The 13957-nt window shown below is 39.5% G+C and overlaps 1 protein-coding gene across 3 annotated transcripts in view; it reads left to right on the top strand.

Annotated features, from left to right (window-relative positions):
- Nucleotides 1-13957, top strand: part of Acot9 (acyl-CoA thioesterase 9) — a 48680-nt gene that overhangs the window by 13514 nt on the left and 21209 nt on the right. For all 3 annotated transcript variants that reach the window (XM_057759503.1, XM_057759502.1, XM_057759501.1), the window contains 4 exons: nt 7-177; nt 440-477; nt 5696-5779; nt 6124-6227. In XM_057759503.1, coding sequence (XP_057615486.1) covers nt 23-177; nt 440-477; nt 5696-5779; nt 6124-6227 — 381 coding nt within the window. In that variant the 5' untranslated portion in view covers nt 7-22. The remainder of the gene's footprint in view (nt 1-6; nt 178-439; nt 478-5695; nt 5780-6123; nt 6228-13957) is intronic.

Below are 13957 nucleotides of genomic sequence, written 5' to 3'. Positions count from 1 at the left end.
TCTCAGAGACCATGTGAAAGCAATGGAGGAGAGGAAGTTACTTCATAACCTGTTGGCTAAATCACAGAAAGCCCTACCACCAAGGAAAATGAAGGACAGTTTCATCGAAGTTCTCCTACCTTTGGGTACTGATCCTGAGCTGCGAGATAAATATTTGACTGTTCAAAACACAGTAAGGTAACGCTGTATTATTTTCATTATTGTCAAAAAATGTTACCATTTTTTAAAATAACAACTGTGAGATATAATTCATAATCCTTACAGTCCATTTATTCAAAGTGTGTGTATGACTGTGTAGGTTCAATACAGTGAAAGACTTGTGTAAGTATCACTACAGTCAATCTTAGGGCTCTTTCTTTATCCCAAAGGACATTTATGAAAATTTAAAGGGAAGTCATTGTGATTTTCATTTAATTCACATTTTGACTTTATTTCACAGATTCGGCCGGATTCTTGAGGACCTTGACAGCTTAGGAGGTACTGGTATTTGTCTTCCTAAGAACAGTTACAGGTAGACAGCGAATCCCTGATAGAAAGGACCATTTTATTCTTTATACCATACAGACAGAAAAGGTTTTTCATTGTCATACTATTTTTCTTATTAATATGGATTTTCATATAACAGAGTTACCATCCAAATGAGCCTTTTTTATGATTTTTTAGTTTTAAATTTTAGTTTGAATGCAGGGGATTGAACCCAGGGCCTCAAGCATGCTAAGCATGCACTCTAGATGCAGTTTTATCTGGAATGTCAGGAAACACTATTATCAAAGCATGGCATGGCCATTACACTCTTGAATTTTCAGCAGGTTATTGCCTGTACAAGACCTGTATGAGATTGGGCCCTTTGGCAATCCATCATAGGGGAGTAAACTACTTAGGAGGCCCCACCTCTACCGGAAGCTCTATGTTCAGTTAACTGTTATTAGGTATGAGGGGCTTATGAAGCCCCACTCCCCCCTGAGGATCTATAGACAGTTAGTGGTTTCTTAAGTGGTGTAGTCACCGGTAAATTGAGCTATGATCCTGTAAATAATCCCTCACTTAGGCCCACGTGTGCACCCCAACTAAACTCAATGGGTCACTAAAACTTTTTAAGAGAAATTTTTTTTTGTTTTTTGGGGGTAGGAGTGTTTAGAGACAGGATTTCTCTGTGTAAAAGCCCTGGCTATCCAGGAACTCACTTTGTAGACCAAGCTGTCCTGGAACTCACAAAGATCCACCTGCCTCTGCCTCCCAAGTACTGGGAATAAAGTTGTACACCACCACCACCCAGCATTTAAAAAGTATTTAAAGACAAGTTACAGATACCATGTAAAGAAGCATTTTCCATGTATCATGTGTTAGAAATTAAATTGCAGACTACTAAATATTTTAGTGTACATTTCCTATGAAGTAGGACATCTCTTATATAACCATAATGCTACTATCATGATCAGAAACTTAGTATTTTTTAATCCTCAGGGCTATTCAGTATTCACTAGTGGTCCTTTATTAAAGAAAGGCATGCTTTCTATGCATGGATTGCATTTGGTAGTTGTGTTAGAAATAGACACCCAGCCTTTTCTTGGTTTTTGTAAGCTTAGCCCTTTGGAAGGCTGCGGGCTGCTTTTCTTGTAGATTCTTATAGACAAGCCCTCTCTTTGATCTTGTCTGATGTGTTCTCATGATTAGTGTCAGGATTTGTACCTTCCACAGGAACACCATGGGAGGGGTGCTTTGTTCTTACTGTGGCTCATCAAATGATACTTAGCTTTTTATTTCTCCAGTTTCTGATAAGGTAAACTTTCACATAGTGAATGTGATATCTGACATGTTTTCTGTAAAATTACTCCTTTCCCCTTTGTAGCAAATTAGCATCATTGTAAGGACACTTTGAGACCTTCTAAGTATCCCATTCCTTGCCAGAATTTCAGTTATTATTATTATCTTTTTCCTCTTCATAATGTTTCAGTACTGGAAATTGAGCTGAGGGCCTTGAACATGGCAGATAGGTGTTCCACCACTGACCTACATTCTTAGTCCCACAAGTTACTGTTAAATTTTAAAACAACGTCTTGCTGTGTAGGATGGCCTAGAACTTGCTATGTAGCCCAGGCTGGCCTCACTTTATAAAAACTGAGCCATCTCCATGGCTCCCTGGATTTAAAAAATGTGTCCTCCATCATTCTATGAACACTTTCAACTTTCTGACCAGTAAGATATTCTACATTCATCTTATCCTTTCTCTGGCCCAGGCAGCCAGTTAGCCAAGTCTTGGAGGGATTGTAGTTCTTTTTACTGGAGAATGGCATTTAGAAACCGAAGTCTATATGCTGGGAGTAGTTGTGGCTACTGGTTGTCACGATCCTGGATATGTATGTCCATTTACATTTGTTTACTTATTGATCTATGTATATGAAGACTATGCTTTTAAACTGGTACCTTCAACTTTTGTTTAGCAGTCTATGGTTTGCACTTTAATATTTATAATTCCCTTTTCCAGCTAGCTCCATTATCTGTAATATATTTACTAATGTGACCAGCTTCCTGCCTATAACCCATTTACCAGGGCCACTACCCAAATCCTCATTGTCACATCCCTTGTACTCTGGCACCCTAAAAAATAGGTCACCCTCTTCATTGTTTTAGGTCTGCAACACGCTTACCATACTTTTGTCACCTCCCCTCTACATGAATATCCTGCTCATTCCACTTATTCCTCCATGTTGCCCTTCTCACTCCCTCATAATGACTTTTAGAATGAGCTGTTGGGAAGGGACTTAAAGACTCTCAAGTCTCTTAAAATACAAACAGAAGCCCACTTACATATAGCTGCCCTTCTTCTCTACATTAGTTAGAAATTCTTAGTGGTCTTTAAAAATTATACACATTTATATTTGCATATCTTACTTTGGTTTTCTTAGCTGTCCTTATATACACAAACACCTTTGCCATTGCCCTTAGTTTTCTTTTTTAGATTTTTAAATTTATTTGTGTGTGCATGAATAGGACAGCTTATGGGAGTTGTTTCTACCTTTCTACCATGCAGATTTGGGGGATTGACCTGAGGTTGTTTGGCTTAGCAGCAAGTGCCTTTAGTGGCTGAGCTCTCTTGCTGACCCTACCCTTGTATTCTCTCTCGTGACCTCCTGTTGATGGCCAATCCCTTCCACCTATTCTCTTAATATTTTTAATTCCTTCTTTAGGGAACTTGCCATATCACTTAAGCCATTTTCTTTGTATCCCAAGCAATTTCCCAACTTTACTTTCCCCACATTTTATAAACACCAAGATTCTCCATCTCAAAGTGAAAAGCAGATAAACCCTCTTCCCTTATAAATACGCTCAATTTTCCCCTTCCCTTCATTGCTGATTTCTGGAAAGAATTAGAAAAGTCCATTTGTTTCGCTGTTCCTTACTGTGAACTATTGATTACTTGCCTGGCTGCTATAGCCTGGTTTCACCTCTTCTGTGCCTTTGCCAGTGTTCTTGCAACACTCACCCTTGTCTCCTTCACTGCACAGTCTACTAAGTTCTTTCCTCAGCTTCCCTGATCTCTCTTGCGATTTGTGATATCGTTCCCCTCATTCTTGGTCTCTGTTTCTTCTTGACTCTTTGACATCTCTTTTCCAGTCCTCTTCATAGGTTCCTCTTTCTCTGTTGATCCATTAAATGTTGACTGTTCCAGAGTATTTATCTTCTGCATTTTTGAAGGCTACCTTTGTACATTCTGTATAAATAATCTCATCTATTTTCAGCCCTTCTGTTGCTATGATTATGCTAAATACCTGTAAAACTACATTTCTTGGGCTCCTCTGAGTTTCAGGTTGTCTTCCTGTCTACTGGATATCTTCCCTTTAATGTACTTTTTAGGCTTCTCAAATTCAAAGTCTTCAGTTGGGAGTTACAGCTCAGAGACAGAGTGCTGGCTAAGCATGGTGGGAGTCAATTCCTAGCTCTGAATAAACAAGCAAACAACATTTCAATGCAATTGGCCCATTGTGTTCCATCTAATGGAACACTCATCTAAGCTAGAAACTTGCATTTAGTCAAGTCTTGTCAGATCTACTTTTTTCTTATTTCTTGAATTTTTTTTTATTTCCTATTCTACTCCTATGACACAGGTCACATGCAAGATTTCTGGGAACCTGACAGGCTTTTAAGTGGGGTTTCTTGCCTGTAACATTGCATGCCCCAGTGTATCCCTTAAAAGATATGTGGATGGAAGAATTAACTGTCATTCAGCAAATATTTATTTAGCAGACTTTGACCTGAGGATGAATGAGACATATTTGAGTACATCATGGTGGGGAAAGCAGGGACACCAACCAATGTGTAACTGCAATACAAATTTAAATGAGTTCATATTCATAAGGCACATGGAGCCATACTTGGAAAATATATAATAAATGTTAAGATACAGAAGGTGTACACAGGATTCTAGGACAGTGTGGGAGTCAGGAGTGTGGTTGGGAAAGAGGGATAACTAAGGAAAACAGCTTTGTGACTGCGGAAGAATCAGGAGGAAAGCATGTAGCTGAGGCCTTGTGCTTAGTTCCTCTCTTCTGGGGATGTTTGCTTGATACTGTAAGCTTGTCCTAGGTTCTTGCTCTCGTTTAGCACTGTTTCCTCGGGGTGGTGACAAGCTACTTGGCAGCTCTGAGCTTTGGAATTTTGTTTTCTTACTTTATCTGTAAGTGAGGGAATAGTCTGATTAAAGGATCTCCAGATTGATTCAGTTATAAGTCTTTGCTGCCAGATATAGTAGAATGGCTTGTAATCCCTAGCACCTAAGGGGCTGGAGAGATGGCTCAGTAGTTAAGAGCACTAGCTGCTCTTACAGAGAAGCCAGGTTTCATTTCCAACAGCTACATGGCAGGTCACACTCTCTCTATGTAACTCTAGTTCCAGGGAATCCAGTGCTCTATTTGGACCTTGTACTGGCTAGTTTTATGTCATGCTGACACAAACTAGATTCATCAGAGAGAAGGGAGCCTCAATTGAGAAAATGCTTCCATAAGACATTACTGTAGGCACGCCTATGGGGAGGTTGTAATTAGTGATTGGTGTGGGTGGTGCCACTCCTGGGCTGGTTGTCTTGAGTTCTATAGAAAAGCACTCTGAGCAAGCCATGAAGAACAAGCCAGTAAGTAGCACTCCTCTGTGGCCTCTGCATCAGCTCCTGCCTTCAGGTTCCTGCTCTCTCTGAATTCTTGTCCTGACTTCCTTCAGTGATTAACAGTAATTGGAAGCATTAGGCAAATAAGCCCTTTCCTCCCAAAGTTACTTTTAGCTCTGGTGTTTTATCACAGCAATAGTAACCCTAACTAGGACAGACCTCTACAGGTTCCTGCACAAATGCAGCACTAATACATATATGCAAGCACACACACATAAAAAGAGGGAGAATTGTCTTTCTAAGCCTGGAGGTTTATATCTGCAATTCTTGTATGTAGGAAAATAAGGTAGAATAATCACCACATGTTTGGGACCAGCCTGGGATGTATAGTGAGTTCCCAATCAACCTGGGCAACAGAGTGAGACCCTGTCTCAGTAAACCAAAAGAAAAGAGTCTTTAGTTCTAGAATAAGATCATGAGTAGTACTGGATTTTATTGAAAATAAGACCTTTTGTGATTTTAAGGGAGAGAATTGTAAATGGAAGAAATAATTTTGCTTTTCTATTATTTTATACTCTTCTGGTTTTCCTACAGTTCTTGTTTGCTACATGCACAACAGAAATCATTCTGTTATGATGTCTCCTTTATCAATAGTGACAGCCCTAGTGGACAAGATTGGTAAGCAAGATCAGCTTCTATACATACTTATAATTTTCAGTAATTATGAAGTATTATTGGGATTTGGGGGGAAATGGTTTCCTTTAAAGGGGATTTTAATGTATATATGAAACTATCTAGAATATAACATGATGTTTATATAATTAAGTGGAAGAGTTTAATTTAATTACAGTTTTTATAGTCCTTGTATGGTCTCAGATTTTTAGATTTATTTTGTATGTCAAAAATTATTGTAGTTTTGAAGATAAATATAATACAACTTGTCAGATTTTCAGATGTTATTGTTCACTTATAGTACTGACTTTTCTTATATAGTGAATGGCTCTTAACTTTCTATTTTGCAGATATGTGTAAACAGAGCTTAAGTCCTGAACAGGACATTAAGTTCACTGGCCATGTTAGCTGGGTTGGAAAGACATCCATGGAAGTGAAGATGAAAATGTTCCAGGTATGTATGTGCGTGAAGATCCCTCACTGTTGAAATATAATCAGCTAACTCACTTGAGGAAAAGCTGTGTATGTTCATGGATAAGTATGCAACCCTTAGCTTCAAAAATAATTAACAGTTCAAAGAAGGGATAGTATCTTCCTTTTGCTACTTGCATTTAATATATATTATTTTGTAATCATATACAGCTGTACATTAAGGTACTTGTTTCTGATTTTGCCCAGTAGGGTTTCACAAAAGTCTGAGTTGAACTAGATGTGAATTGGACTGATTACTGTATTACTTTTGGGGGCCTGCTGTACCATAAAGTCCCACAAACTGGTGGCTTAAAAATATCAGCAATTTATTGTTTGAATTTGGAGGCTCTGATTCCCAAATCAAGCTGTCAGCAGGGTCATATTTTGTCTTAAACCTGCAGGAGATTATCTTTGTTTACCTCTTCTTCGTAGCAAGAGGCGTTTCTACTTTTGTCATTGTATCTTAGTTACTACAATGCAACACCACGACCAAAAAGTAAGTCATGGAGGAAAGGGTTTATCTGGCTTAAAAATCTATATTGCTGTTCATCAATGAAAGGAGTCAGGACAGGAACTCAAACAGGGCTGGAACCTGGAGGCAGGAGCTCATACAGAGGCCGTGGAAGAATGCTACTTCCTGGTTTGTTTCCCAGGCTTTCTCAGCCTGCTTTCTTATAGCACCCAGGACCACCAGTCCAGGGATGGCATCATCCACAGTGGGGCTAGGCCCCACCCTATTGATCACTAATTGAGGAAATGCCTTACAGCTGGATCTCATGGAGGCATTTTGTCAACAGAGGCTTCTTTCTCTCTGATGACTCTAGCTTGTGTCAAATTGACACACAAAACCAGCCAGTACACACTGTGTGGTTTTTGTGTGTCTATATTTCTATGTCTTTTCTCTAATATCTTAATCATATTGGATTGAAGGCCCACTCTGCTCCAATCTGAACTCATTGTTTTTGTTCTGTTTTTGAGATAGGGTTTCATATAACCCAGGCTGGCCTTGAATTGGTCCTCAAGAGTGAGTGAGTGAGTATCCAATGGAGGACTAGTTGGTGGTGGCTTTGTCATCAGCACAACTGATGAGGCAACCTTACAGAAGCAGTGGGAAGCTTTACTATTGTTCTGGGGTTTTAGTTTTCTGAGACAAGTTTATGTCCTGTAGTCTATGCTAGCTTCAAATTCCTGATCCTCTTGCCTCCACCTTTCATAGGCATGTGTCACATGCCTGGCTTTATTTATTTATTTATTTATTGTTTTGAGACACAGCCTCACTCTGTAGCACAGGTTGTCCTGTGCTACAATCCTCCTGCCTCAGCCTAGCAAATGCTAGGATTACATGGATAAGTTGCTATTCCTGGTTTTCATTTTATCTAATTATGCCTGTAATGTCCCCATTTTCAAATAATGCTTCTGTGATTTGTAGACACTTAATCAAACTTCTTGGTTAATTTTTGTCCTACTCAGTGCTGTACACTGTAGGTTTCCTGACCTAGGGCCTGCATTCTGGGGAATCACAGGTATTTGACTCTCCTATAAATAAATTAGAAAAACAATACAGGAGAGGGGAAGGGAGGGGAAGGGAGAGAGAATATGAAAAGTTGTGTCATATGCCTCTCTCTCTAGCCTGACCTTTCTCTCTGGGTTTACCAGGTAAAATTTCCAAAGCTAATCTTAGATCATGTCATTCCACTTTATAAAAACCTTCAGTGACCATTGGGCTGTAATGCACATTCCTTTGATTAGGTAGTGCCCAAGGTACTCTATATGCTAGATGCAATCTACTTTTCCAACTTTATTCCCTTTATCATTTATGTGTTTTCTTTTTTGTTCTTTCAATGCCAAGTTTTGAATCCAGGGCCTTGTGTATAATAGGCAAATGCTGCACCACTGAGCCACTTCCCAGCCTTGTGTACCTTCTTAGTGCTCATTGCTCGTTATTGAGTAGTCTGCGAGTATGGAGTTACATATCTTGGCATTCTTAGTGTGTGACACTAGCAAGTGTAAATTGTAGTAAAACACAATGTAATCATTTAGCAGCCGAATGTCTGTTAATGCCTTTTTCTTTACCTGAAATGCGTTGTGCTCTGATTCTGTGCATTCCCACTGTGCTTTAGGGTCACATCTTGCTCGGCCCCTTCTTTGATTCTTCCAACTTGGAGCATTTGTTCAGTCTTCAAGCCCTAGTCTGTCTCTCCTTCCTGGCACCTGCTACTCTCTGTCCTACAAACGGTATACAAACATTGTTTTTTCTCCCACTAGATGATATACTTGTCAACAGCAGTGCCCACTTCTCAATATCTGTTCATGAAATCAATTTGGCAATGATAATTATTGAACAGCTCTTCTGGTCTGGGTATATGACAATGAGCAACACACAGAAAGTTTCTTTCTCTTAGCGAGTATATTTTACAAAGACCCATTCATGTAATGCCCCATTCATTCATTTTTGAAACATTAATTGTATATGTATCTGCCAGTATTTGTGCTTAGTGGTGGCAGTGGAAATATGAAGAAAATGGTGTCAGTCTACATGAACCTCACTTACTATATCATAGGGAAACAGCCACATAAATATATGATTGCAACATATTTTGCAGTATTTCTCAGAACAGGTATTTTGGCATTTTATCCAGGAAATTTTTTAGTTCTGAAGACCTACCAGTGCATTGTGAGATGTTCAACTCCCTAATTCCTTTCTGCATCATTTTCTTGTGGCTATTACAAAATACCTATCTGATGGTTTGACTGAGAACTATCCCCCACAGTTTCAAGCATTTTAATACTCAGTTCCCAGTTTTGTGGTGCTGTTTGGTTAGGTTTAAAAGATGTGGCCTTGCAGGAGGATGTCACTGGGGGTAGGTATTGAGAGATATAAAGACTCATACCATTTTTAGTTTGGTCTCTCTGTTTCCTGCTTGTGGTTTGAACAGTGAGCCCTCAACTCGCTGTTCCAGCCACCATGCTTGCTGCCATGCTTTCCCTCCATTATGAATTCTTACTCTTATCCCTTTGGATCCATTACCCAAATAACCCTTTCTGTAGCTTGCTTTGGTCCTGATTTTTTTTTTATTCCAGCAATAGAAAACTAACTAATACACTGACCAAAGCAACTTAAAGTAAAAGAGAGAGGATGGATTTTGGATCCGCTTCAGAGGCATTTTGGTCCATCATGCAGGTTAGGATGGTAGCATTTTTGTCAGTGAGAATGTGATTGGGGCTTCTCATATCATGGCAGCAGACAAATCAGAGAGCACAGTTCAGAAGAAGAAGTGAGGATAACCTTCAGAGTCCACTCTAGTGAAATAGTTCTGCCATCTAGAGTCCAAACCCCTACTGTTCCACAACATCCCCAAACAGTGCCACCAGCTGGAAATCAAGTGTTAAAGACTGGAGTCCTAATTAAAGGAGCACATTTCACATTCAAGCTGTATCCTTTCGCCTGTGATCCCCAAACGCTCATAAGCTGTCTCATAAAGCAAAATGCAATTAGTCTAACTTTAAAGTCCCCTGAACAGTATCAACTCTGTTCTAAAGTTCCATGTCTCAGAGGTTGGAAAGATACTCAGCAGTTAAGAGTGATTACTACTACAAAGGACTGAAGTTTGAGTTCCTAAACCTACTCTGGATATCTCACAATAGAAGATCTGATGCCTCTGGACTCTGTTGGCATCAGCAGTCATGTGTACACACCTCTCCCCCCCACACACACACAGAAAGAGAGAGGTGGGGGGCTCTGGTAGACACACATGGACACACACACAAAATTAAATCCTATTTTAAAAATTCGAAGTTTTTATTGAAACTCAGGGCAAACATTTATCTGTGTGTGTTTGTAATCAAAAAGCAACAATACTTCTCTTATAAACGGTACATGCTAAGAATTCTCATTTCAAATTTCAAAAGAGAAGAACAAGAAGGTAACAAGACTGAAATGCAGCAGATCAACCATTAAACTCTGTAGCTTCACGTCTAGTACCTGAGGCATGGTGGTCATTGTACGCATTATATCTGTATCAATGTATTTTGATAATTTTCACCGGTTTCCTGGCTTTTACTTCTTTTTTGTTTTGTTTTATTTATTTATTTAAGATTTCCGCCTCCTCCCCGCCACCGCCTCCCATTTCCCTCCCCCTCCCCTGATCAAGTCCCCCTCCCTCGTCAGCCCAAAAATCAATCAGGGTTCCCTGCCCTGTGCAAAGACCAAGGACAACCCACCTCCATCCAGGTCTAGTAAGGTGAGCATCCAAACTGCCTAGGCTCCCACAAAGCCAGTACGTGCAGTAGGATCAAAAACCCATTGCCATTGTTCTTGAGTTCTCAGTAGTCCTCATTGTCCACTATGTTCTGCGAGTCCGTTTTTATCCCATGCTTTTTCAGACCCGGGCCAGCTGGCCTTGGTGCGTTCCCCATAGAACATCCCCATTGTCTCAGTGTGTGGGTGCACCCCTCGCGGTCCTGAGTTCCTTGCTCGTGCTCTCTCTCCTTCTGCTCCTGATTTGGACCTTGAGATTTCAGTCCGGTGCTCCAATGTGGGTCTCTGTCTCTGTCTCCTTTCATCGCCTGATGAAGGTTAATATTCAGGAGGATGCTTATATGTTTTTCTTTGGGTTCACCTTCTTATTTAGCTTCTCTAGGATCATGAATTATAGGCTCAATGTCCTTTATTTATGGCTAGAAACCAAATATGAGTGAGTACATCCCATGTTCCTCTTTTTGGGTCTGGTTTACCTCACTCAGGATAGTGTTTTCTATTTCCGTCCATTTGTATGCAAAATTCAAGAAGTCATTGTTTTTTACTGCTGAGTAGTACTCTAAAATGTATATACTCCATACTTTCTTCATCCACTCTTCCATTGAAGGGCATCTAGGTTGTTTCCAGGTTGTGGCTATTATGAACAATGCTACTATGAACATAGTTGAGCATATACTTTTGTTATATGATAGGGCATCTCTTGGGTATATTCCCAAGAGTGGTATTGCTGGGACCAGGGGTAGGTTGATCCCGAATTTCCTGAGAAACCACCATATTGCTTTCCAAAGTGGTTGCACAAGTTTGCATTCCCACCAGCAATGGATGAGTGTACCCCTTTCTCCACAACCTCTCCAGCAAAGGCTATCATTGGTGTTTTTTATTTTAGCCATTCTGACAGATGTAAGATGGTATCTTAAAGTTGTCTTGATGCATTTCCCTGATCGCTAAGGAAGTTGAGCATGATCTTAAGTGTCTTTTGGCCATTTGAACTTCTTCTTTTGAGAATTTTCTGTTCAGCTCAGTGCCCCATTTTATAATTGGGTTGATTAACCTTTTACGGTCTAGTTTCTTGAGTTCTTTATATATTTTGGAGATCAGACCTTTATCCGTTGCGGGGTTGGTGAAGATCTTCTCCCAGTCAGTGGGTTGCCTTTTTCTCTTGGTGACAGTGTCCTTTGCTTTACAGAAGCTTCTCAATCTCAGGAGGTCCCATTTATTCAATGATGCCCTTAAGTGTCTGTGCTGCTAAGGTTATACATAGGAAGTGGTCTCCTGTGCCCATGTGTTATAGAATACTTCCCACTTTCTCTTCGATCAGGTTCAGTGTGTTCGGACTAATATTGAGGTCTTTAATCCATTTGGACTTGAGTTTTGTGCATGGTGATAGATATGGATCTATTTTCATTCTTCTACAGATTGACATCCAGTTTTGCCAGTACAATTTGTTGAAAATGCTCTCTTTTTTCCATTGTATACCTTTAGCTCCTTTTTCAAAAATCAGGTGTTCATAGGTATGTGGGGTAAAGTCAGTGTTTTCTATTTGATTCCATTGGTCGACTTCTCTGTTTTTATGTCAGTACCAAGCTGTTTTCAATACTGTAGCTCTGTAATAGAGTTTGAAGTCAGGGATGGTAATGCCTCCAGCCAGTCCTTTATTGTATAAGATTGTTTTGGCTATCCTGGGTTTTTTGTTTTTCTATATACAGTTGGTTATTGTCTTCTCCAGAACTGTGAAGAATTTTGATGGGATATTGATGGGGATTGTATTGAATCTATAGATTGCTTTTGGTAGAATTGCCATTTTTACTATGTTGATCCTCCCAATCCAAGAGCAAGGGAGATCCTTCCATTTTCTGGTGCCCTCTTCAATTTCTTTCTTCAAAGACTTAAAGTTCTTGTCAAATAGATCTTTCACTTCCTTGGTCAGAGTTACCCCAAGATACTTCATGCTATTCGTGGCTATCGTGAAAGGTGATGCTTCTCTGATTTCCCTCTCTGCTTCCTTATCCTTAGTGTATAGGAAGGCAACTGATTTTTTGGAGTTGATATTGTATCCTGTCACATTACCAAAGGTGTTTATCAGCTGTAGGAGTTCTTTGGTAGAGTTTTTGGGATCGCTTATGTATACTATCATATCATCTGCAAATAACGAAAGCTTAACTTCTTCCTTTCCAATTCGAATCCCCTTGATACCCTTATGTTGTCTTATTGCTATTGCTAGAACTTCAAGCACAATATTTAAAAGGTGTGGAGAAAGTGGACATCCTTGTCATGTTCCTGATTTTAGTGGGATGGCTTTGAGTTTTTCTCCGTTTAATTTAGTGTTAGCTGTCGGCTTGCTGTAAATAGCTTTTATTATATTTATGTATGACCCTTGTATCCCTAATCTCTCCAAGACCTTTATCATAAAGGGGTGTTGAATTTTGTCGAATGCTTTTTCAGCATCTAATGAAATGATCATATGGTTTTTTTCTTTCAGTGTATTTATATGGTGGATTACATTGATAGATTTGCGTATGTTGAACCAGCCCTGCATCTCTGGGATGAAGCCTACTTGATCATAATGCATAATTTTTCTAATGTGTTCTTGGATTTGGTTTGCCAGTATTTTATTGAGAATTTTTGCGTCGATGTTCATGAGTGATATAGGCCTGTAATTCTCTTTCTTGGTTGGGTCTTTGTGTGGTTTTGGTATCAGGGTAACTGTAGCTTCATAAAAGGAATTTGGCAATGACTCTTTTGTTTCTATATTGTGAAATACATTAAGGAGTATAGGTATTAGCTCTTCTTGGAAGTTCTGGTAGAATTCTGCATTGAAACCATCTGGTCCTGGGCTTTTTTTGGAAGGGAGATTTTTGATGACAGTTTCTAATTCTTCACGACTAACAGGTCTATTTAGATTGTTCACCTGGTCTTGGTTTAGCTTTGATCTTATTTATTTGCGTGTTCTCTCTCTGTCGTTTAATTAGTTTGGATAGGGGTTTGTCGATCTTGTTGATTTTCTCCAAGAACCAACTTTTTGTTTCATTGATTCTTTGGACTCTTTTCTGTATTTCTATTTTGTTGATTTCCGCCCTCAGTTTGATTATTTCCAGTCTTCTACTCCTCCTGGGCGCGTCTGCTTCTTTTTTTTTTTTTTTCTAGAGCTCTCAGGTGTGTTGTTAAGTCCCCAATGTATGCTTTCTCGGTTTTCTTTAAGTGGGCACTTAGTGCTATGAACTTTCCTCTTAGCACTGCTTTCATCGTGTCCCATAGGTTTGAGTATGTTGTCTCTTTATTTTCATTAAATTCAAGGAAGACTTTAATTTCTTTCTTAATTTCTTCCTTGACCCAGGTGTGGTTCAGTAGTTGACTGTTCAGTTTCCATGAGTTTGTCAGCTTTCTGGGGGTAGCTTTGTCGTTGCCTTTTAACTTTAATCCGTGGTGATCTGATAAGACACAGGTGGACACTGATA

Source organism: Chionomys nivalis, chromosome X (genome assembly GCF_950005125.1).
Source record: "Chionomys nivalis chromosome X, mChiNiv1.1, whole genome shotgun sequence".
Taxonomy (NCBI): domain Eukaryota; kingdom Metazoa; phylum Chordata; class Mammalia; order Rodentia; family Cricetidae; genus Chionomys; species Chionomys nivalis.
The sequence above is the reverse complement of the archived record's forward strand: the minus strand, read 5'-3'. Positions and strand labels throughout refer to the sequence as shown.